General features: G+C 41.7%; 1 protein-coding gene and 1 pseudogene across 4 annotated transcripts; one reads left to right on the top strand and one right to left on the bottom strand.

Annotated features, from left to right (window-relative positions):
- LOC140849100 (DNA ligase 3-like) overlaps positions 1-25,425 on the bottom strand; it is an 854,661-nt pseudogene that overhangs the window by 794,948 nt on the left and 34,288 nt on the right.
- LOC140849099 (leucine-rich repeat-containing protein 37A-like) lies at positions 290-25,280 on the top strand. 4 transcript variants are annotated; one of them, XM_073235353.1, is made up of 11 exons: positions 293-870; positions 1,641-1,721; positions 4,485-4,556; positions 5,127-5,201; positions 7,175-7,293; positions 9,379-11,069; positions 11,442-11,546; positions 15,483-15,529; positions 16,878-16,926; positions 17,008-17,159; positions 22,352-22,453. In XM_073235353.1, exons 2-10 carry the CDS (start codon positions 1,702-1,704, stop codon positions 17,119-17,121), a joined length of 2,292 nt encoding a protein of 763 aa, XP_073091454.1. In that variant the 5' UTR covers positions 293-870; positions 1,641-1,701; the 3' UTR covers positions 17,122-17,159; positions 22,352-22,453. The 4 variants fall into 4 exon arrangements, with proteins under 4 accessions (XP_073091455.1, XP_073091456.1, XP_073091454.1 ...); XM_073235352.1 differs by lacking the exon at positions 22,352-22,453 and adding an exon at positions 17,227-21,963 and having other exon boundaries at positions 294-870; positions 17,008-17,117; XM_073235355.1 differs by lacking the exons at positions 16,878-16,926; positions 17,008-17,159; positions 22,352-22,453 and adding an exon at positions 16,286-16,415 and having other exon boundaries at positions 291-870.

The raw sequence follows: 25,425 nt of genomic DNA, 5'->3' as shown, positions 1-25,425 counted from the left end.
TGAGAACCACTCATGGAGAGTTAATGTGGTGACTTTGTGCAGGACCGATTAGAAAGGAGTGAACCAGAGGCAGGCATACCCTTCAGAAGAGTTAATACGCATCTAGGTGAAAAGTGAGGGATTAAGCCTGAACCAATAGAAATAAGAGAGTCACCTGTAATAGTCAAGAGTGAGTGATTTAAAATAAAAATCCAATACCATGTTGTTGTTTTTTGTTGTCCCACCACTGTACAACTGAAGCAGTTAAATTCATGGACTATTATAGCAATGGAAATCAAAAGTGAACTTCCGTTAAAATAATAGAAAGTATAATTCTGAATTAGTTCAAAGTAATTATATTTAGAGGTGTAACTTCCTTTCAAATTTTGTGAAAGAGCATCTCTTATTTTTTCTGGTGCTGAAATGGCCTAGAAAGAATAAAACCAGGAAGGTTAGCAAATGTGAGAATATTCTTTTCAATATTGGAAATTATATATGGAGATAAAAGCTTTTTAGCTCCTACTATGGAATTTGATAAGACCACAAAAGTTGATCTAATCAGTCCTTCTGCTGTCAGGAAGGATTATCTCAACAATCTCTCAAGATTTATGGTTGTGTATTTTATTTATGAAGATAATGAAAGTGAGACTTGGGTGAGGGCAGGGATAGGAGCTCTGGAAGGTTCACATAATAATAGCTAAGGTTTAGAGTTTAGATAAGAGCTACTTATTCAATGTGATTATTCTAACCTCTACTAGTTATCTCTGCTAATTAGATATCTGATGACTGAGACAATATTTTTCCTTTTCCTTTTCCCAGAGATTTATCCTGCAATAAAATACAGGGTATTGAAAGATGCACATTCGAATCACTACCTTTTCTGCAGTTTATGTAAGTTACAAATACAATTTAATTATGTTTGGAATTTTTATAAACTTAATTGTAAACCTCTTATATTGAAATCTTTTAAATGGAGAGCTACTAAAATTATGTGGCCACATCCTTTTTGTCTCTAGGAAACACTAGTGTAAGAATTATCATATGGATCAGAGTAACTCACTCTAGAGCAGGGGTTCTCAAGTAGGGTGATTTTCTCCCCAGGCGATACTAGGCCGTGTCTGGACACATTTTGGTTGTCAGACTGTAGTTATGCTGCTGGCATCTGTGGGGCAGAGCCCGGAGATGCTGCTCAACAGCCTACAGTGCCCAGAACAGCACCCACAACAAGGATTATCCAGCCCAAGATGTCAGCAGTGCAGTCATGGAATCCTTTTCTAGAGAATTAAAGATCACTTAGACAAGTGTTCTGGGCACTTATTCCTTTGTATCTAGCAATACATGTACAAACATGAAAGTATAAATATTTCATAAAAATATATTTTATGTATTTTATTTGTATTTTCTCTAATAATACCACTGATAACAGGAAAAAAACAAGAAGATGTCCATTACTAATCCATCTTTCTCTTTTTTATACAACAAGTATACTTGATATACAATCTATTTTTTCATACAAATATTAAAAACAAAACAAATACCTTCCATAGTGAGATTTCTTTAGTGTACGAGGAAGTATTGAGGTTATGTTTCATCATATACGGGTTAGAATCCCTGCCAAAGGATAAATGTTCTGAAATAATTCTTTCTTCTTTTTCTTGTAGAAATCTTGGCTGCAATCTAATTGCAGAACTGAGCTTTGGAACATTTCAGGCCTGGCATGGAATGCAGTTCTTACACACAATGTAAGTTGAATACACGATGAATATGTGTAAAAACATGATACAGTTACTAGTTAGCTGGGGGTAAGCTCAGTATGAGCTCTGAAAAATTTGTAAGATCCATTTTTTTTCCAATGAGGAAACTAAGGTACAGAGGGGCCAGGAGACATGTCTGAGTCATACATGGCAGGCTACGCTTTCCTGATCTTTTGCACAGGCAACAACCACACTCCATCATGTAACACCCACATCTGCATTGTCACAGGGATCCACGACTGTGACGCTCTCCATGGTGTGTGGGCCTCACAGTTCCACTTCTGAACCTAACTCTTTCCTGCTCTTGGAACACAGCGCTGAAAGAACTAGGTTTAGCAGAAAGTTCTCCAGGGAGCAACTGGTGTCAGCCATCAGCTTCTTTTAAATGAAAGAAATTCTGAAAACTTGCCACAGGGATCTTCTCTCCCGAGTCACCCAGAAAAATACCTTTCAAACAGTGTTTAGCCCTGACGTGAATTATGTGTGAGCAGTAGGAACCTTTGAGGTATGGGAGATGTTTGTGTTAAGTTGTCTTATGCAAAATAGTCATAAAGAAAATACATTGCTGTAGCCTCATTCCATTGTACTTTCTTTCCTGACTATCCAATAAAGAATGGGGGTTTTCCTCCCTTTTGCTTGAATGCTCTGTGGCACAGCCGAGTTCTGTGTGACACAGGCATATCACTGTGTTTCATAGTTTTCAGTGCATGAATCGTGCGCTTCTTTGGCTAAAATTTTCCTAAGACTTATTCTTTGTGATGCTGTTACATTCGGAATTGTTTTCTCAATTTCATTTTTGCATTGTTCACTGCTAGTGTACAGAAATACAGCTAATTTTTGCTTACTGATGTTGTGTTCCACAACCCTGCTGAACTCATTGATTAGTGCTGATGGTTTTTTTCTAGATTCTCAGAAATATGTCTCATGGGCTTCCAGTTTCCCAGGAATGTGTTGGAGCCTTTCAAAGTCTCTATGAACATCTCCTCCCTCAACTTGTCTTTTTAAGCTTTTTGGTTCGGCTATTTTTTGTCCACTGCCTCCCAAACGTACCATATTAAACCATTTGCCTGTAATTGTTTTTAAAAATGCCCTCTGAGGAGAGGCTTTTAGCACTTGGCAGCTCCCAGTCAGGTCAAAGGCAAACCTTTCAGGTAAGGTCCTCCAGGGCACCACCAGATAGTAACACAGAGACAAGTCTTTGGGAAGGAGGCTGTGAAGGACCTCGGGCTGTTTTTCAAAGCTACCACTGGATGCAGAGCAAAGGTCTAGGAGAAGTTAAAGCAGCACAGATCTCCCTGTTTTTTAGAGAAATTAATGTTTTTCTTGAATAAATGCTCCCCACATTGCTGTAAGCCCACTGATTAAATATCCAGAGTTCTGAAAAAGCTGGTTTGACCATTTCTTGCTAGTGATTTTGTTGTTGTTGTCGTTGTTGTTGTTGCTTTTATAGGATAAATTTTCAGATATCCTTACTTCATCATTTTCACTGATACTCCTGCAACATGGTTTTAAATCTCTAAAGTCTTAATGACGACAGGCTAAGTAGATATTTAAGCATGGGAGGTGATTAGGGAAAAGGAATAAAAAGAGAAAATGTAATTCTGGTAGAGGTTTCCCAGATGGGTAGATCAAATTTGAAAAGCTATTTGTATATTTAGTGCTCTCAAAATTGAGGTTAAAGTAAAAGCTGTCTTAAATCCCTTTCCCCCATACAAGTTAAACCCAGGCTTTGGAACGAGAACTGAGTTCAGATTTCAGTTCTGCTTCTTAGTACTAGCTTGATGATTTAGGACAAGTTATATAACCTCTCTTTACTTCAATTTCCTCACTTGTAAAATGGGGTAGCAATAATAATAATATGTAGCACAGAGGGTTATTGTGAGGATTAAATGTGAAAAGCTGATCGCAGATGCCTGGCAGCCCAATAGATTTAGTTGTGACAATAATATTCTGCAAAATGCACTAATGATTCTTGATTAATGTTAATTTACAAGAAGAGTTTTCCTTCCTGTTTTTTTTTTTTGGTCTGTTGTTTGTTTTAAAGAATTGAGAAGCATTTTGGAATACAAATTTGCATGAAAATTGAATTTGTTCATTTTATTGATGCGTAAGCAAAATGTTATTTATTTATTCAAAAACATTTATTAAATACCTAGTAAACACCAGGGACCATGTCAGACAAGGAGTGACACTGACAGTAAAGTGTCGTCCCTGCCCTCAAGGAGCTGACAATCCAGGAGACTGACAAGTCAACAGGTGATTGCGTGCAGTGTAGCCAAGGCTGTGACGGGAGTAAGGGTTTTACCACCTCCTCTCAGGTTTATCCCTGTCTCTTTGGATCCAAAACCAAGGAACTGGTCCTGCTGTCACAGCAAGGTTTAAACTGTGGAACTGTTTTAATTTCCAGAACTGAAAGAAAAGCACCTTGAATTATGGAGGACCTAGGAATACCATTTCCTTCAGAGCAAGGGGATTTCCTCCCAGCTCACGTTGTGGGATTCCCAATTTGAAAAGTCTTTGCTTCCAACTTTTTTCTGTGTTTTTCCTCTTTCTCTTCTCCCCTTTATCATCCAGAGACCTAGGTAGGTAGCTCCCAAAGCGAGAGTGCTTTACAGACTCTAAGTGTGATTTATAGGTAAAGACATATAAGAGTTTCTTCTTTTAACCTTTAAGTCCCATACCAAAAAAAACAAAAAAAATGAATATGTTTCATGAAATGCAGATAATTTTAATTCTATTGTATTTTTTCAGAAATCTCAGTCATAATCTTCTGACAACTGTTGAAGATTCTTATTTTTTCAAATTGAGAGCATTAAAATATTTGTAAGTATTGCAACAATCTCATGGCTTATGAGATGATTTCTGCTCCTTTACTTTCATCAAAGATTTAGTATTTTGCATTTTGGCTAAAAAGGAATCATTTATATTTTAACTGGGTTATTGAAATAAGAGTTTTGGGCAAAGAAAGGATTAAGAAAGAATGTATATGTGCAAGACAAGCTATCAGAGAAAGAGAGTGGCGCTGAAGAATGCGCAAAGATATGGGATGTGTAGATGCGTGTAGAAACATAATTTATCCCAGAAAGCAAGGAGGAATAAGGTGTATTTTTAAAAAGTAAATACTCTAGAGTGGTGGGTGCAGGTGAGAATGAGAAGCAGGGTGATGACAACAAGATCGTAGTGTTCAGGGCCAAGGTCATTAATTTGATGATGCAAATAAATTTAAATTTCTTCAGTAATTTCTCTCTGGAATTATTATCTGTGGCAAGTAAACTGGGGCTGGCTAGACAAAGAAGCCAAAACTGAAGTAATAATGTGTCATTAAGTATCTTTTTAAGTATAGAGTTTTTGTCTTTGGGTTTGTATCATAAACGTTTGTGCTTTTTCCTTCAGAGACATGGGAAAAACCCAAGTGACACTTAAAACAGTGGAGAGCATCGTCATGATGAGCCCCAAGTTAGAAAAACTGTTAAGTTGATTTTTCTTATATTTATTTTCACTTACTTGATTTTTTTAAGTTTCATTATTTTTATTAAGTCAGGCTTATTGAATATGATTTTCATGTAATAAAATTCGCTTTCTAAGTGTACAGTTTGATGAATTTTGACAAATGTATAGTTATGTAACCACCACCATTTGAAATGCAGAAGCCCTGTGACTCCAAAAAGGCCCCTCATGGCCCTTTGCAGGCAAACCCCTCCTCCCACCACCAGCCCCGGGCCACCACCAGTCTGATTTTCATCCTGGCAGTTTTTGCCTTTTCCAGAAGGTCTTATCAGTGAACTCATATCGCATGTAACCTTTTGTGTTTGGCTCTTTTTACTTAGCATAATCTTTTTGCGGGTCATCCATGTTGTCACAGCTGTCCCTCCCTTTTATCGCTGAGTAGAGTTCCGTAGCAGTCATTAATTAATGAACATTTGAGTTATTTCTAGTTCTGGCTATAAAAAGGTATGACAAACATTCATATGCAGGTCTTTGTGTGAACATGTTTTTGAAGCATCATATGCTAGTTATGTATTTAACTTTTGAAGAAACTGCTGAGCTGTTTTCTAAAGTAGCTGCACCATTTTGCATCCCAGAAAGCAGTATACTGAGTTGGCAGTTGCCCCACATCTTCACCTCATCCTTATATTCAGTTTTAAAAAAATGTTAGCCTTTCTTGGAGGTGTGTGGTTGTGTCTCATTGTGGTTTTAGTTTGCATTTCTCTAATAGATCTCTAATCTCTGATGATGTTGTCTATACATGTGCAGACATCTTCTTTAATGACATGTCTGTTCAAATCTATTTTTTAATTGGATATTTATCTTACTGTTGAGTTTTAAGAGTGCTTTATATATTCTGGAAAAAGTCCTTTCTCTCAGATATGTGTTCAGCAAATATCCTCTCTCAGGTTATAGCCTGTCTTCATTCTATTAAAAGTATCTCTGAAGACCAGAAGTCTTTAATTTTTGAATTTTGATTAGCTCTAATTTAGTAGTTTTTCTTATAGGGTTTGTGCCTTTTTTGTGTCTTATCTAAGAAATCTTTGTCTGGGAACCCATTGCCAGATCCAAAGTCACAAAGATTTTTCTCCTATGTTTTCTTTTAATAAGTTGAATACTTGTTGGTTAATTAATTTAGGTCTATCTATGATCCATTTTTATTACTTTGTTTTCACATACAATGTGAAGGGTCAAATTTCATTTTCTATCTTTGTATGTTTAAAAAAATGTTTCTGTACGGCTTTTCACAATTTATTACACAACTTACTGCACCTTAAATTGTGCCATCCCCCTCCAATATATCAAGCTAACAGAAATTTGGTATTATGCTAAGGCTATCTGATGGCCTTACACAAGATTACTATGGGAAAGGCCCCTGCCTTTAGCAGTCTGCTCTCGCCAATTTTGTCAGGTCAGCTGAGAATTGACTGTCTTCCCCTCACCGTCAGATCTACTGGCCCCTGCTCTAGCCTCGTCTTCCTCAACGTCCCACCGCATCTGCCAGCCAGTCCCTCTCTTGTCAGCTACATGCTTTCCTCGCTGGGTATCCAAATCATTTCCCTATATACTTAAAATACTAAAAACACACTGAAGAAGTGAAATTCCTATGCATAATGTTATCTAATGAAGAGCTGATATTCAAATTTCCTCAGTTGTCTCAATTATATCATTTATTTTTAACAGATCAGTGTCACCCAGTTCTAATCCCTATCAGCTTTATTCTAGGCCTACGATACCCACTTCCATTCTTACCCTACTGTGAGGCATCTCTGTCCTCCTGTTTATTTACAGTATTCAAGAACAGCAGTTGGCCAACTCATCCCTAGCCAACCTCACAGGCCATATGTGCCAAGAACTCCTTTTGCACAGCCCTGTGGGTGGCCTGGGCCTGCCTCTTCTACCCAGTCAAGTACCTCCTTTACCACTGATTGAATTCTCTGTGTTTCAATTTATAGGATTTTACCTCGCCGTATGGCCTGCTGCCTCTGCCAATTTAAGAATAATATTGAGGTCTTCTGCAACACAGTCAAGCTGCATTGTGACAGTGAATGTCTGACAAGCACCACATATTGTGGTGAGTTACCATTACCCGATGATAAGTTTTATTTATGTTTTAACTGTTAATTTTCAAACTAATGGTATTAATTGCATTATTTTTATTAATTCATTAAGAGTTCAACTCCCTACATTTCCAAGAACTACTCCTTTGTTAAAAGTCAGATTCTCAGTTACATTATTAAGCTAACAGTGACCGCAATCCACATACTTAAAGGAACAAGAGAAAGGAATGGGAGGGGAAAGAATGAACACTAGTGGCCACATCCTGTGTGCTGTGCTCTCTGCCTGGTGCTTAACCCCTGAATGAGAACTTACACACGTATTACAGTTCACAAACTGATTTTATATGCATTAGGTCTCATGTGCCCTTTGTCTTGTAGGATAAGTATAGATATATATTTTCTTTATTTTGTTTTTGCAATTTTTACAGAAGAGTACAAGTGGTGCTATTTAATAAAAGTTTTCTTTGGAACCTAAGAGTTTCTGGTTCTTTAACCAGAAGCTGCTGCTCAGCCCTCCTAATGGATGGGAAGGCTCTTCTGTTCTTAGACTGTCCAACTCTAAATTTGCTCTGAACTCAAGCCTTTCTATTCCCAAAACACTCAGGTGCTTTTAAGTATTTTTCTATAGAGTAGGGTTTATTGGCACTAACCTGATGACTTCCAAAATGTGCTTTCATGCCCAGATAACTTGGATACTGGTCTCTGGGGCACATCATAAAATGATCTGGGGCACATCATAAATAATACTTTGCTTCTTGTATAAATACAACGTTGCTTATTTAAAAAAAATTTTTTTGCCTGTTATATCACTCCCTTCTCCCACTAAAGATGGACAAAAGAGGCATTTTCATTCTACTTTTATAGGTGAGGAAAAATGAGATCCAAATGTTATATATTGTAGCCTAGTGCTCAGGTCAGCTAGCTTCAGCTTGGAGCTCTCTGCGAGCGCATGCTCCTCCTTCGTCACGACCCTTACCTCCCCCTCTGACCCTCAGCACCACCACCAAAAATACTTGTACTTCTTCTGGAAAATAAACCCAGCTGGCCAGTGAACTTGTGCAGCTGCCCTTGACCTTCACGTAGTCAGAAGCCTTAGATGGTTACCCAAGTAGAGCTGGAAATACTAGAAATGAAATTAAATGAAAGCAAAGCAGGCATCTGAAAAAGTTTTCTTTTTTTTCCCTTTTGCATTTTAGGACCTCAGTATTATTCCATTGGTTTATTGAATATTCCACATTGACATAACAACCTGACAGCTCTCTTAACCCACACCCCAGATCCCTGCTCAAATTTAAGCAGAGCCAGGGTAGACATGGTGTTTTTTTGTTTTTGTTTTTTTTCCCCTGTATAGAGCCTTCTCTTATGAGGGCTGGGATATATGGAAGCAGGGATCAAGCAAAGGAATAGGTGGGTAGGTGGAGAAGGGCATATGCAGAAGGGAACTTGTTTGCAGTGGGTGGTGGAGTGGTCATCTGTGATGGTAGCAAGAACAGGAACACACTGCAGAGGTTAAGAGAGAAAGCTTCACACTCCCTTTGCATGTGAAGCACTACAGGATGGGGTATGTGAACGTGAGGAGTCAGTGTTAGATCTGCAGAGAATCTAGCTGAGGGGGAGCATTTGTCTTCTAGCCTTGGCTTCTCTTGAGCACAGACAATTGGCCCTCAGGGACCAATGGAATAATCCTGCACGGTGTATTTTGCACTATGGAGTGTTCCTAGCAGGAAGCTGTTTCTTCAAAAGACACATTCCTCTCCTTTTGTTGTTGCCGACCAAAGGTTTAAGTTTGTGTTTATTTTTCTCCTATTCGAACCTCAAATGTTTGCTGATTCCCAATTTATTTGACTGGGATAGATAGCTGTGGACTGACAAAAAGCTGTCTTATCAGTCTTACATTATCAAAAGCCTTTCTATCAAAAGTCTGTCCTTTTTTTAACATTGAGGCTTCATTGATATACAATCTTATGAAGGTTTCACATGACCAACATTGTGGTTTCAACATTCACCCATAGTATCAAGTCCCTCCCCTACCCCCAACCCCATTGCGGTCACTGTCCATCAGCGTAGTAAGATGAAAAGCAATCTCTTCTTTTTCATAGATGGTGAAACATCTATAGGGAACCCAGAAGGGTCGTTCATGAAGGCATTACTATCCCGGAAGAAGAGTAGCAGCCCTGAGCTGACTATCGAGCCAGAGAAGGTGGCCGCAGACAAAAATGCCATCAGTTTGTCAGCCTTCAAAAGCGAGCAAGCAGACTTTAGCCAGGAAAGTGTTGTTAGTGCACTAAACTACGTATTACCTTATTTCTCTGATGGATATCTGGAAGGTGCAGAATTAGCGTTATTACAATTCATTAAAAAACTTCTTTCAAACTTACAAGGAGGACATCAACCTGTGGGGCATTTGCAAAACAACGCAGAGAACACTTCTCTTCCACCTGGATCCAGCACTTCCGCTGACAAAAATAAATGGGGAAAAATCTCTGTTCCGGAAGATATCTTACATGCCATGCTTCTACATTCCAAACTTCTGGGTCCCAAGTTTCAACACCAAATCTCCGCCAAAAAATTGGAAACTGCCCAATTACAAGAAAACAGCCCACCAGAGATTCAGAGTGTAGGGAAGAGGCTGCGGAGTATGAAGGTGGTCAACAAGGGCCCAAAGGGCATACGTAAGAGGCAACTCACACAAGTGAGGAAGGCTGGCATCAACAGGAAGCCGAGGGCCCAGCCCCTTGCCGAGAGCACAGCCGAAGAAAAAGGGCTCACGATGCCATCCCCATGGGCGCTGGAGGAGCCTCACGTGGAGCAGCCCCCCAGGGAGACCGCAGGAAGCTCCTTCAACACAGAGTCTTCATTCCAATGGGAACAGGAGGCAGCCGTCCCTTCTGTCCAGTACTTGATGGGCAGCCCTTCTGCTTCCAATACCCCAAAATCTCTACCTGAGATTACATCAAAATCAAAAGACCTAGCTGACAGTATTTTTGTTTTAGAAGCTGCAAGTGCTAAAATTAGAAATATGAAGGCTTCTCAACCAACCTCACATTTCAGAGAAAAGTACCTCTTTCCTGAAACATGGTGGGATGTGGTTCACAAAATACGCAAGGCCAAAATGAGTAGACGGTTCAGCAATAAAGATTCACACAATAGCCCGATGGTTGTGAACAAGCCTCCATTCGCTGCAATGAGCCATATGAACTCCCCTTCACAAGAGGCTTTTTCATCATCAGAACTGACTTCTCAGGAAAATCCTTTTCTGGAACCATTTTCTCTTTTGGATCCTTCTACAGAAAACCCTACTGCTCCAGAAGAACCTACCCCTGAAGTCACTGCCCATAAGAAGGGTTCCGCTGCAGATTCTGCGGTGACTGTAGACAACTTTATGCCAACTCCCAAACTCAGCAAGAAAACACAGCAGGAACACGACAATGTGGGCACTGACATTCCCTCCACGTCCACAGCCTTCCCTTTCCCAGGGAGCTCATCTCCAGGTGACCACCTCGAAGCTCAGCTAAACGAGCAGCTGCGGTCCCTCATCACCAACAGTGATGTGAGAAGGCTCATTTCTCATGTTATCTGGACTCTGAAAATGGGCTGCTCGGAGACCGACCTGAAACCGGCCTGTGCCAGGCTCATCTCCCAGACTGGCCTCCTGATGAAGCTTCTCAGTGAGCAGCAAGAAGCAAAGGAGCCCAGGGCAGACTGGGATACAGACCAGTGGAAAACAGAAAACTACATCAATGAGAGTCCAGAAGTGCAGAGTGAACAGAAAGAGCAGGAGTTCCAGGAGGTGAGGATAACTCCCAAAACGTGGCCCGCAGCCTGTTAGTCAGTTTAGGACATGGCATTGAAGCACCCAGGCAGGAAGACCATGGCCGCGGCCCCTAGTCTATGTCTTGTCTTGGCTTTGGACTTTGGGGAAGACAGTGATCTCCCACTGTGCTCATTCAAACAATGATGCCACAATTGCTGGGGTAGATGAGGAGGGGACCTAACACCCAAGATAAACCAAGAAAATACTGATTTATCATTAGCATTAGATTTGGTACGTTCTTCAAAAACATTTATGTTACCTGCCTGAAATAATGAGATTTTAGAATAGTTAGCTTTCATCCTTTCCACCTCTTTGTTTCTAAAAAGTCATTTTCCATTATTTTTTCAGTTCACAAAAGAAGTTCTGGGGCATGACCATCACATCAAAGTCATCTTGGCATCAACAGTGGCAGGAGCAGTGATGGCGTTGATTGCAGTTTTCTGTCTCATTGAGGTAAGGACAACAATTAGTTCAGGCTTCCAGAGGATAGTCTGTCTTTAGATTCAGTATCCACAAACTGAAAATCAAAGCCTCTCTCCCACTTCTTACTACTCGATATTCCTTTTTAGTCACAAGGACTGAGATATGCTTTGTGCTTTTCCTACAAAGTATATGCCAGAGACTTTTAAAGGAACCCCCCTTGCAGGAGATCTCTGTGGAACTGATGCCAGATAATGAGCCTTTAGACTGTTTTGAGAGGTTTAAGAAGGCCAGAGTCGACTTGACAGTAAAATATCTTCAACTCAAAACTATGTCAGTTTGACACCAGTCATTCCCGTCCTACCACTGATTTCTTTCCTTGTTGACTGGAATTATGAGGGATGTGTGATCTCCACCTCGTGAGCGATCAGTCACCCTGGAAGAAAGGACACGGCTAAAAGATAAAAGTGTGATCTTGTTGATTCATTAGATTTACTTAGCAACTTTCTTCCCCATCATGTAAGGCATTGGGGAAATAGGTTCAGTCAGATCACTGCAGCCAAAAGCCCATGTCAGCGTTTCTAAAGCACTCGGTATTGACAGTCCTTCTGGAGCTGGCTTGCCTGCCTGCCTTTTGTTGCAATAACAGAATGGTTTGTTACTTTTCCCAACAGGCAGGGCTGACAACAACAGTGATTTAATTTGCTGGTAATCCTGACTCTACCATACCAACCCAACCTCATTTCCTATATGTATCTTTTCTAACTGTCCCTTCAGCCCTCTTTCCAGCCAGAGCAGCTCCCCAGGATGCCCAGTCACATGCCTGTTCCTACTTTTGTCTGTTCCTTTTCCCATTAAAATTCCCTTGTTGCACTCTGTAGAAGTCCCTTGAGTCTCTCAAAGCCAACTCAAGTTCACGTTTCTTCATGAACCCTTGCCTAAACACTCCAGTCCTCCTGGTCCTAGTCCTTCTGTGAGACTTATTACCATTTCTTAGAGGCCATGGTGAGGCATTCCTCTCCCCTGCAATGTGAATATGATAAGCAATTTTTTAAATGGCAGCTCCCCAAGAGAGAAACACCAAGGTCAACGCATGGTGGAGCAGAGCAGAGAGAGTTTTTTTTTACAGGGTTATAACAATTAATTTTCTTTATTGAACAGAACACAAATGTTGAAATATTTCTTTTATAAACATGGAAACATTTAAGTGAACTAAATATTTTAAAGTGCACTTCTGTCTTTTGTACAATAATATAATCATTCAGTCTAGGGTGATAAAAAGCAAACAAGACCACAGCCTTAAGGGCAATAACTTCAGAGTAGAGATATTTAAGGACCAAATGGCTTCCTGGCCTATCGTCTTGAGTAAAACCTGACTGGATGGATGAACTGCTAAAGAGAAACGTGAACCTGCAGGTCACTTGGTCAGGTCGCTTTAGTGTGCCAGAGGCCTTGCCCTGGTGATGACCAGAAACCCCCTGATTGTCTAGACACAGCAAGTCTGTCTGTGGAACAGATATATTTCTCATTGTCAAGTCATACTCTGGCATTGTGACTTTTTATCAATGCTGTGATACTAATCAGTTGAGATTGCACCGAGTGAGTTCTCTCTTGGTGAGTCTCTGAGTCTAGGAGACTGGTAGCTAGCATGGGTTCAGCTTGCCAAGGCCTCTGGGAAAGGAGTCATTAGCCATTGCCCTGGCAGTGACCACTGTACCTCCAGGTGGCAAAAGACCTTTTGCTGTTTTGGAATTTATATAAGCTTCCATAGTGCTTTTAATGTCCATGTAGTTTAACCTGGCATTTATATATATATATTTCAATATGTATATGTTTCATTATTTCTTCTCCTCACTTAGATGATAAGCTTTTTGAGGACAGAGGCCATGTAATGTTTTCCCTGTGGTAGACAATAATGGTGTTCAAGGGGGAAAGAGGAGGCAATGTCAGTTCCACAGTAAGGAACAATGCCACCTAACCATGAGCTGAAGCAGCATGCAGAGTCCAGCAATAGACTGACCCGTGTGTTCCTAGGACTTTTGAAATGTCCCCTTTTAATATTCTCATCAGTGGAAGAAGATGAATAAATGGTAATAAAACAGCTCCTTAACTATATGGGGGGGGGGGCAAAAAGCAGCAGATCTCTATTTATCACCTTAAATAAACATATTTCAACAAAAAGAAAAGAAGAACCCATGAAAGTATTAGAAAAAAATAGAGGCAAAAAGCAATGTTTTTATATCTTGTGGTGGGAAAGAGCTTTCTAAGCCTGATATGACAAGCAGATGCCTTTGATAGATTGGTCACCTTGCCTGTGACACCATTAGTGAACTTAGTACTGATTTATGCCAAACTTCAGACTACATTTGCCATACATCTTCTGATCTAATCCCCACACTCCTGTGAGGATGGTATCACCATCTCTCTTTCACAGATGAGGGAGATCAATTTAAGGCCCCAAACAAAGGTAGAACCCAGTGGTGCTCAACTGCAAAGTCTGTGCTCCTTAATCCACGGTTGTTTTTCCTCCTTGAAGACAAGAACCCTGAGAGATATTTGAAACTTTGAAATTCAATGAAAGCCACTGAAAGGATTAGTATATTTAATGTAAAAGTTTTCTAGATCTAGAGGAGGAAGACAAACGATCCAGGGGAGAGAAGGACAATGGCAAGAGCAGGAGGCGTGCCGGGCCCCACCGCCAGTCCCACTGCAGGGCCCGGCGGGTGCGGGTTTGCAGGAAGGCCTCTGCCACCTGACGGTATAAAAATAGTGTCTGATATTTTCTTCTGGTTAACATGTGTTGTTGCATTTTTTAATCCATCTCGAATTTGTTTTATTTGCTGTTTAGTGTGGTTGAGGCAGAGAATCTTAACTTTTTCTCCCACATGAAGATCCAATTGTTTTAAAACCCTGTACTGAGTGGTTCATTCTTTCTTCACTGATCAAAAATACTATCTGTGTCTGGACTCTATTGTGTTGATCCAGTTACCTTTTCTTGTACTAGAAACACGCTATTTAATTCCAGGTGCTTAATAACTTATTTTAATATCTGATAGAGTGAGCTCCTGCCCTTTGATCTTCATACATTTCATGTTTTTTCCTTCATGTTTTCCAGCATAATATTAGCTGGCTAGATTTTTAATTTAGAAATTATCATGGGATTTGAATAAGATTGCTTTATATTAGTAGGTAAATTGAGGAGAACTTTTACCTTTACAACAATTTAGGAATATGGTATCTCGGGGTCATGTATTCATATCTTCTTAAAGTCCTTCAGAAGAGTTTTAATGTTTTCATCACATAGGTCTTTCACGTTTTTTGTTAAGTTTACCCTGAGGTATTTTATGCATTTTTGCTGATGTAAATGGGATCTTTCTTCCATTTTAAAATTAGTTACCCATGGTGTATAGGAATGCTTTTGAGGTTTGTATATTGATCTCTTGATTTTGTATCTTAGTGAATTCTCATATTATTTCCAATAAAATTTTAGTTGATCCTCTTCGGCTTTTTAGGTTGTTCATCACTTCAAATGCAAATGTTTGTCTCTTCCCTTACAATGCTTCACTTTTCTTATCACATTGATTAGGACCTCCTCGACAATAACGGATAGTAGCAGTAATAATAGGCGCCCTACTCTTGTTCTTTTTTTTTCTACTCTTGTTCTTGACTTTAAAACAATGATGCTGTTTAGGATCCTCGCAGATAATTTCTTTTCCTAGTTCCAAGAGTTTTCATTAGGGATTATCTGTTGAATGTCATCTAAAACAATCAGTGAAATATATTGCAAGCTACCTGCATGATCCAAGTTAGGTACTGTGGAAGAGTCCAAGGACTGTTAAATAGAATTCCTGTCCTCAGAAAGGTTATCATCCCACTGGTAGATGAGATTTAGAATAAAAAGATGAGTAAAGATTTGGAAATAGTGCCCATCATGATGGATAATCATGATCATGTTTTCTTTCAAAACAGATGTGCTCCCGTAGAAGGGCAGCGCTGGATGAAGAAGGAGGCTCAAGGTAAATACTGATCTGGCCATTCCAAAGTAGAATTTTAGAACTAGAGGAAAGCTTAGAACTCATCTATTTCAATCACATCATTTTACGGTGAGGAAACCGTCAAAGGCAGGAAGATTAGTTACCCTACTGCCTCTCAGAAGCAGCTCCCCAGACAAAGCTGAGTTAGAATGCGCCTGGCACAGTCGCATCTGCTGTCACTAGGCCTGGAAGGAAAGTGGCTGGAGGGGAAAGGTTTTGGTTGTACCTCTTCCTGCTAGGGGTGGACATGAGGCCTGGCCAGAGGTCTGCTCAGAGGCTCTGGGGAAAGGGCAGAGAAGGCCACATGGTCCTGGATGCTAGTCTCCTTCAAAGCTGATGGAAGGTCGAATATATGAGCCCTTCCTGTCAGTCATCCTTTCACATCCTACTGGCTTATGGGCCCCCAGTCTCTATTGCCTTTACCAAACCTCACAGAATTTTAACTGGGAGAGACCTCAGACAGGAGTTTATCTCTACTTCTTACAATAAAGAAATGGAGAAGGAGAAAAGGAAATGATCTTGCCCCATGGTCATACTGAGAGTGAGTAGTAGAAAGAAGATGGTTCCTTCCCACTGGGGACTTCTCCACTGATCATTGTGCTTGGGCTGTGAGCTCCATTTTATGTCATGACCCACTACATGTGCCATATAGGCATAAGTGGTTTCTAAAACAAACTTATTATGCACTCTGATTTTTTTCTATTCCATTTGTATTGAAAAGAATATTTTGTGTTTCAGTGCTGGTCATGACCTTTGAACTGATTTCATGACCCATTCACTCATCGGTGAGAGTCTGACATATGAAAGTTAGTGAGCTAGTTGGACTCAGCAATAACTTGATGTGATTCAACTTATAGGATAAAGCAGGTAGGAAAATAGAAGCACCTTCTTTCCACCCCCCCCCCCCCCCCCCCCCCCCACCAGCAAGTGACACATGTCATGTGAGACTGAGTCCAAAGGATACTGGTGTAAAATGCTTCTGGAGAGAGTGAAACGCTTCTGCCCGGTGTGCTTGAGCAGTTCGCTTACTGCACAAGGGCACTTGGCCAGTGGCCAAGAAGGTGAGTGGGGCTGAAATCCTGCCTACACTCCATGCCAAGCCACATACAGAGGTCTCCCCAGAGACACTGTGGGTCTATAAGGGACAGATACAGAGAAGTTCTGAAGCTCAGCATGCATGGAATGATTTTCAGGATCCCACCTCTGTAGTGATTTTGCTTGTGATGATGGACTGAGCTACCCAGTTAGTCTTAATAAGACAGAGATACACATTGTGAGAGACATAAAAAATAGCATGAATCACTAATTATTGTGTGTGTTTTCCTCCAAGGGGCTTCTTTCTACTTCTGGATAAACCCTCAGAAGAGGGTGCGAATCAGGTAAATTTGAGGAGAATCAAGTACTGTTGCTGGAGAAAGCGGGGGAAGTATAGACTTAATATCTCCTTTCTGTTTTTTTAGGAGGGCTTTTTCTGGAGAAGGCAGTCACTTTGGCTCAGGGATAAGTACAGAAGCCTCAGTGCCTCACGTGATAAAATCCTGGCGCAGATGCTACATGAGAAGGATGGAGGGTAAAAGATTAGGGACAATTTAAAATTCTTATCTAAAATGAGGTAATAACAAAAAGTTTTATTATTCCTTTTAAGAGTAAAAGATTTGGCATTATTCTCCTTGTCCCAGGGAGCTCAGTGAAGTCGTAATAGCAAAGGATGTGACTTCAGGGTCAGGTGCCGGAGGGAGGAGTGTGAAGCCCAAGATACCAGCACACAGGGAGCCCCAGCCTGCCCCGGGCCACCTACAACGTTTCTAAGATTGGCTTCTCAATAAAATACGTACTTTCTCTCATTGAAGTGTATGAACTCATAACCAATCCTAGCCATCTGGTAAGGAATTAAAGTATAAATTATTAAATACTTACATGCAAATAACAAGCGCCATAGGCACGAAAAGCAGGGCTGAGGCCAGAATCCCTCGCAGCAGCCATTCCTTCCACAGAGGTAATGCAGGCAAAGCACAAATGAGGTTTCCCTCCCTCATTTCCCCAATATAGTCAGTCCCTGGGAACTGGGAAACATATCATCCTCAAGGAGTGTAGATTATTAAATCAAGGAACAGTGTATTCTGGGGCTCTCTGTCCCCTGGTTCATCAAGTACCAGTTCTTTACAACCTCCCAACCTCCTGCCCACAGAGGATCGCCCACTCCTGGCCCCTCTCACAGGGTCCTTGCTGTTGCCAGGAGACTGGGATCTCTGAGCCTGGCTCCACTGCAGGGCCAAGGCCTGTTTTCACAGGCTTTCACACGTGTGCTGTACAGGGGCCCTAGCTGGGTAGTAGGGGGTTCTTCACCCTCATCAGCCAGTGGAAGATTCACATTGGGGGTTTTTTTTTTTTCTTTTAAAAAATCCAAGCCCTTGAATAGCTAGCTGGCAGGGAGGTGTTGGAGGGATAGGGTAAAGGCAGTAATTGCCCAAGACTACCCTGAGCAGGCCTTCTTTCAGAAAATGTCCAGTCACCTGTACTGCCCTGGACTCTCCTGACCACACTGAGGGTCAGGTGCATGCTGCTCGGCTCCCTCCAGATCCTAAGCTGCATGATTCCAAGTGATAATACAGTGTAATCTGTAAAAGAAGCAAACATTCCTCCACTCTTTCTGCAAAGAAAGTCATTAATAAATTATTTTTAGTTAAGTCAGTAAGTAAAATAGATTAGTAAAAGAAACTCTGAGTGAACAAGCTTTGATCATCTACCTAAATGACCACAAATAAATGCTGGTGGTTTAGTAACGACGACAGAGAAAGTAGTGCCAACCATGGGACCACAGCCCAGAGCTCCCAGCGTCGCAGTGCTAGGGAGAAACAGCCCAGCATGTTTGCTGGTGAGGTGGCGTTCCAAGCAAAGTGAGCAGCCTGTCGTTTCTCATCTGGTTTATTCGTTTGCTGATGCTGGGCAAGAGACCCGTGCTCCCTTGGTGCCTGACCAAGCTACCTCTCAAACTTCTTACTGAGAGTTACAAGTGTTTTCCTCTGGGTGGTGGCTTCAGTGAGCCAACAAATGTTTACTGTGCTTCAAGCAGAAGACTAAATAGCAGTAATAATAGGAAGCAGCAGCTAACATTTACTATTTGCTTCCCCAGATTAGGCATTTTACAGTTTCAATTAGCCCAACAATCCTTGGAAGCATATGTTGTTATCCTCATTTGACACGTAAGGAAACAGGACTTAGAGAATGTATGCAACCTGCCCAAGTGCACCAGGTCACCATCCAAAACTGCAAATTAAGGCTTAAACTCAGGACTGTTAGACTCCAAAGCCTGCTAACCATTACACTGCCCCATTGGAGGGCATAGGGATTCAGAGAAGTATAAGCCGTGGTCATCCTCAAAGTGTCAAAACAATACGAATAATATTGGTCATGAGCATGATGGCAGCTACTGCTGATGGAGCCCCTTCTGTGGGCCAGGTATTGTCCCAGGCACTTTGGTTACACTGTTAGATCACAAGGGCAGAAACTCGCCAGACTGGCTCAGACTCTGTATGAGTACGGGGTTGATCCTAATAAGACAGGTGGCCACAAAGAAAGGGAGCTGAAGAAAACCAAGAATGGAGAGTCTGGTACCGCTGGGCTTCCCAACGTGTGGGCCGGGATTGCCGGCAGCTCCAGGTTCCTATTCAGGGAGAGTTGCCTTATTTCATAGTGGGTACATAAAATGAGGATTAGATAATATCTTTTTTATATAACACTACCTCAAATTTGCACAATCCTTATTAGCAAATAAGAACTACAAAGCAAGAACTACTGGTGTTTTAGGCGGAGAAGAGACATGATCCACCTTGAGTTGTAGGAGGAGTAATTTGATGGTGGCCTACAAGTAGAGAGGCCACTTGGGGGTTTAGATAAGTAGGAACTAGGAGAAAATGGGGCACCAGGTAGGAGGTTTTGATGCAGGTGAAGAACTTGGCACAGTGGATCTACTTGAGTGAGAACTGGAAGGACAAGAGCTTGTGTTCACAGAGTGAAAGATTGAACATTCTAGATGATGATAAGGTTCATGCATCACCTAGGAATGGGGATCAGTGAAGTGTCAGGAATCTAGGAGGTGAAGCCAGTTGGATACTCCTGGAGATTCATTTCCTTTCCCCTTTCAGCAGCTCAGCAGAGAACTAGTTCAGCAGGTACCAACCACCTCAATGGAAAAATAGACTTCATCTTTCTAATGAGATCATTTCTTTCATCGTTGCAGTTTCCACAGTTAGTGGTATAGATGTTCCCTGCCTTGCCATCGTATAAGCGTGATACATTCCAGGCAGGCTCCCTCCCTACAGGGCCCCTAGCCAATGGGCACCTGGGCCAGCTAAGTCTGGCCTAATCCCCTCTTACCATTCTCTTTGTAAGTTTCCCTGAGAAACAGTAAAACCCTTCTTTATTTTTGCACATTTGGTACTCCTGTCCTCTTCACATAACAAGGGTCAAGGAATTTTGTGCCCAGAATACCTATGGGTTGTTGACATGACAAATATTATGGTGGAGAAGAGCTAGAGCTTAGAACCAAAGTCTCCAACCATTCAAGGGCATCGTTCATTAATCTATCAGCTCAGAGAGTCTCACGTTTGCCTGGTTCAACCTCTGCATCAGATGGTGTATTGATTATCTGGTGTATGCAACAGATTGCACCAAAATAATGGCTTGAAACAACAATAAACATTCCTCACAATTTCTATGAGCCAAGAATTCAGAAGTAGTTTGGGCAGTTCTGGCTCTGGGTGTTTCATGAAGGTCTCAAGATCTCTGCCAGGGCTGCAGATCTGAAGGCTTGACAGGCTGGAAGTCCACTTCTGAGGTGGTTTGCTGCTCTCTTACATGGATCCCACGGTGGTGCCAGATGCTGGAGCGAGCCTCAATCCTCCCCATACGGGCCTGTCCCCATGCTCCATGATTGAATGTCCGCACAGCATAATGGCTGGCCTCCTCCAGAGTGAGCAATCCAGAGAGGGAGACAGATGGAAATTATCCTTTTTGTGACCTAGTCTCAGAAAGCACATAGCATCACTTCTGTCACATAGCATGAATGGTTAGAAGTCAGTCACTAAATCCAGCTCACATTCAAACCTTTTGAAGAAAGAAGAATCAAAGAATTTGCAGACATATTTTACAGCTACCATAGATGGGAAAACAGAAACCACTAGATATTTCAAGCAAAAAAAAAAAAGCCTTGATACAAGAAATTGCTGCTCATTATTGGAGGGGCGAGTAGTGGCAAAAGTTAAGGGCAGGAGTATTGCACCCACTAGCTTTCAGTTTACTTTGCTGTAGCTGCTTCCACAGACTCACAGTTGCTGCTGCCACTCAGAAACCAGGAAACTTCTGGAAACTACTGGTGAGGTCATTGCTGCCCCATAGCCACAAGGCTGGTGACTGGCGGGGGAGTATGGAGGCCAACATACAGCCTGTACATCTGCCGCCGCAGAGGAGAAAAGAATGGTTTCCACCTCCTTTCTACCCTCTGGATTTCACACAAGTACATTTTATTGGCAGAGTCCTGCTGTCAAGGGAATCTGTGAAATGTGGTTCCTGGGCTTCCAACACCTGCAGAGAAGGGGTAGCAATTGGTATCAAGAGCCAACCAGTGCTATTCAGCATCCTCCATATTACAAGTATGATGAGAAGACCCCACCTATACTCGCAGGGATCCTAGCATTCTAGTTTTTTTGTAGGCTTGTGGGTGCTCAAGTCTCTGTAAAAGAGCTAGCTAAGTCAGGAACCTGAAAGGTGTCCTTCTAGCAGGAAAGCAGATGGGGTGCTGGATGTTGGTGACATGCACTTATCCCCAGAGGTGGCTGGAGAAACACTTGGAGGTTGTGAAAAACTTTTTCCAGGAGTTGTCCTGAAAAACAAAGCACTCAGGACGCTGCCTCGTACCTGTGACCATTCAGTAAATGTGTGCTGTTATCATTGCCTTGGAAGATGTCTATTTCTCAGACATTTAGAGAATACCTACTGTGTGCCGGCCTGTTAGGGATTCAAAGAGGAATATCTGACTTCAGAGCACATAGTGAATAAATGCTAAGCATATAACTGTTGAAACTGATTGAATTTGCTGAATTAAGGAGCCCATAGAATAGGGGGGAAATTAGTTAAACTTAAAAATTCTAATCCAGTGCAATGAGCAGCCACGGGGGTATGAATACAATTCTGTGGGGGTAGCACAGAAAAGGAGCTGTGATCTCCGCTGGGCCCTTCCACCAGGATGTCTCCTCAGAGGAGGCCTGGAGGTAGATTGGTGGCGGGGGTGCTTATGAGCCCTGGCTTTATAAAATTTAAAGTCAATAAATGTATTAATTTATTAAGCTGGCTTACAGGTAAGCCTTGCAATCCTTAATGAACCATATGTTACAGTTCTGTTCATATCTGAACTTATCTGAACCAGTTTTATCTATTCAGCATGTGCTGCCTCAGGGAATAGTGAGCCCCCAAGTACCACTCATTCACTATATATTACAGCCTCAGTTGTCTGAAAACTGTTTCCTTCAAGCTTTGAGGACTTTGCCATATTTAGTTCTCATGTTCTGGGATATATCTGAGCTACAAATATTTAACTCTTCATCTGCACCTCTGCAAGTCAGGTTGTAGATTTGAACAAGCATCTGGAATAAGTTACTGGGGAAATGTTTTTTGGGAATTCTTTGAAGGAAGTATGTGGATTTAGGGGTTTCTTCACAGTGTGCCTGTTCTGCCCCACCTCCATCCCCCCACTGCTCCATACACTTAGACACTTCTTACTGTCCCCTCTGCCCTGTGTTTGTACAGGGGGAGAAGTGCCACCCAGACTGGAGGAGAACCTGTGTAGGATCTGCATGGACTCACCCATTGACTGTGTTCTGCTGGAGTGTGGCCACATGGTAACGTGTACCTAGTGTGGCAAGCACATGAACGAATGTCCCATCTGCTGGCAGTACGTGATTTGAGCTGTGCACGTCTTCCTATCCTGAGGGCTTGGACCGGCTCCTTCAGTGCCTTACAGAGACATAGCTTGAGGTGTCTGGGCTCAGGATTGGCCCACTGCAAAGAGGGCAGGCTAACAAGAAAATCTGAAGTGTTCCCCAGACCAGGGCAAGCAAAAATGCTGTGTCACTTCTGTGCATGCCAGTCTTGTCATAGGGGTGCACCTTTTGGCTGGCAGAGCCTGAGGCCAATGGGAACAGGTATAGATCACATGGGCAAGTCCATGGTTCAGTGATTTTGATGTGATGATGGTAGTAGATGAAAACACGACTTCCATAACTTAGACCATATCTTCCTCTGAGAACCTAAACAGTTTTGCCCATCCTTCTGTACCCCACCGACCCCCACTGAGCTGCTTGCCTCTATTTCACCAATCAGACATCTGGTAGAATGACTGTCCTCTCCAAATGCACATTTGGATTCGTTTTGAATTCATCTCTCGTCTCTCTAGCCTTCTTCTGTGCTTTAACCGACCTTTGCTAAAGTCTCTTACTACATTGACTAAAATCCATTTGTTTCTTCAGACCAAAAAGATGTTAGTTTAGCAAATCAATGGTGATCCTCCTTACGACAGAGTTTGGACCAGCAAACTGATTTTCGGTGAGAAATGAAACACGAATGCTACTGAAATTTTCCAGTCATTGAAAGGGGAGCTCTGTCCCCTGGCGTGATCTTGGGAGCCAGCAAAGCATCTGGCTTCTAACCTGCTGGGAAATTTGTCTCTCTATGCAACAGATGGCGCATAGTTCACCTCTGCTTTTCTTGGGGCCTGACTTTACACCATCCTTAATTTTAGTTTGAGCAAAGGGAAAATGCTGGGTGGAAACAATGAGTTTTTTGCCTAACTTTGACTTCTCCCACGGACAGGAGTTTTAAAACACCTTCCGTTGAATATAAGTCCCTCTTTCCTATGGAGGTTCTAAGCATGGTCTCACTGAAGCATGGAGACTTAGGCAAAGAGCCTTGATCTTCTCTAGCTAAACTTCTCATGAAATTCCTGGAGACAGCATGTAAGGCAGAGCACCTAGGAGTTATCAGAAGGGACTAACTGAGGCTGGATTCAGCTCTTGGGCAGACAGCTGGAAGTCTCACTTCCCCAGGTGGGTGAGGACTCTGTCTCTCTCCCATTTCACTTCTCAGCCTACTGAGTTGGGTGCAGGTTAGGAAGCAGCATTCTCTAATCCCTTTAGGAAGGACCATGCGATGAGTAGGTGATGATTTTGAGTCCTCTTAGGATCTTTATACCACTAACGAGCCAAAGGACTTAAAGTTTGCTGGAGAAGTTTAGCCAAGGACAAGCACAGGCTGTTAAAGAGCTGTGTGCTACCATTAACTACTGGATGAACTATGCAAACCCTAAACACCTGAGGGCCTTGGCAGATGCCCCCATGATGCAGCCAAGGTCTTTCAGACTAGACAAACCAATCATGACATTGGAAAGCAGCAGGAAACCTGTAAGGGGACTTGACTTGTTTACCAGTGCAGACATACTGAGGTTTTCCTGCCATCTTCAACCACTAATCCCCTCTGGAAGAATGAAATAATTTCATAAAGTAGTTGTCAGCTAAATACTGGGTAACTTATCTCAACATTTTACCAAGTGCTGGATGGTTTGATCTGGGCTACAGCCTTTGTAGGCATCTGGAGGAAATCAAGCGATTTCCCTGTGAAGGTATCATCTCACCTTTCTGCTGGATGGTAAATACTATAGTTTACAATGCCTACCAGTTTAGCAAAAGATTTAGCTGCTACTCAGTTGTATTGTGAAACAGGTTTGCATATGTGCAGCTCAGTTAAGATATAGCAATAACTGTGGGGCAGAAGTTGGCTCTCTCCCTACTTAAAATTCTCTGCTGGGACCTTACCTCTCCCTACCTCTCAATTTCCCACTAAGAGATGAATTAAAAATAATATCCTGATGGTTGGTTAGTGACCTCAGTAAGAATTAGAACTGATGTTACTTTGGAGAAAGAAGTTGCCTTTAAGTCTTCTAACTTCTTTTGGTGAAGGTTTCCCTTAGGAAAAATGGTGTTAAATAACCCTGTTTTTTGTTTGGCAGGGGGAGGGGTGGTGGACAGGTACCTTATTATTATACCAAATAAAAGAATTCTAACATCCCATTACAGTGACTGTCTCACCTAGGTTGAAAACATGATTTTTATCCTTGAATGCTCCCTCCTGCCTCTCATATTTGTAGCTCAGATATATCCCAGAACATGAGAACTAAATATGGCAAAGTCCTTAAAGCTTGAAGGAAACAATTTTCAGACAACTGAGGCTGTAATATATAGTGAATGAGTGGTACTTGGGGGCTCACTATTCCCTGAGGCAGAACATGCTGAAAAGATAAAACTGGTTCAGATAAGTTCAGATATGAACAGAACTGTAACATAGGTCTTAATTATCATGGAAACATCTAATTCACAATGATTCTGTGGCTTTGCTGTGATTGTTCTGAAATTTCACTTGAGACTTGTTTTAAAAGACTTGGATAGCTGACTGGTTCATAATATGTTGAAATGGTTGGACCCAAACTGGTAAGAATGATGTGTACAGGAATTAGTGCTCAATATATATTGTGTACATTTGTTGATCTTTTGCATGTAAATGTGTTTCTTCAAGTGGCTTATATTAAAATTCTCTCAGACTTAACTTGGGTGTTAAAGCAAACCCCAAGGTGTATTTTTGTTACAGAGCTCTGCTTTATAATTTTGTAATAAAGTTTCAATATAGACACCTGTCTGATCTGGTGTGAGGATGCCAAATGAGGTCTGATAGCCTAAGGCTGACAAGAGTTGATAAATCCCAGGCTGTGTGCACATGGGCGTGCTCTTGGGAGATTGCCTTGGGGATGCTTGGGCCATGTGGCCTTATTCAAG

This window comes from Manis javanica, chromosome 4, assembly GCF_040802235.1.
Source record: "Manis javanica isolate MJ-LG chromosome 4, MJ_LKY, whole genome shotgun sequence".
NCBI classification, from domain to species: domain Eukaryota; kingdom Metazoa; phylum Chordata; class Mammalia; order Pholidota; family Manidae; genus Manis; species Manis javanica.
The sequence above is the reverse complement of the archived record's forward strand: the minus strand, read 5'-3'. Positions and strand labels throughout refer to the sequence as shown.

Coding starts and splice junctions, on each gene's coding strand:
- LOC140849099 (XM_073235352.1), top strand. CDS start 1,702: ATGCAGTTCTTACACACAAT. Junction 7,294..9,378: donor GACAAGCACCACATATTGTG/GTGAGTTACCAT, acceptor TCTTTTTCATAG/ATGGTGAAACATCTATAGGG. Junction 16,927..17,007: donor CAGAAGAGGGTGCGAATCAG/GTAAATTTGAGG, acceptor CTGTTTTTTTAG/GAGGGCTTTTTCTGGAGAAG.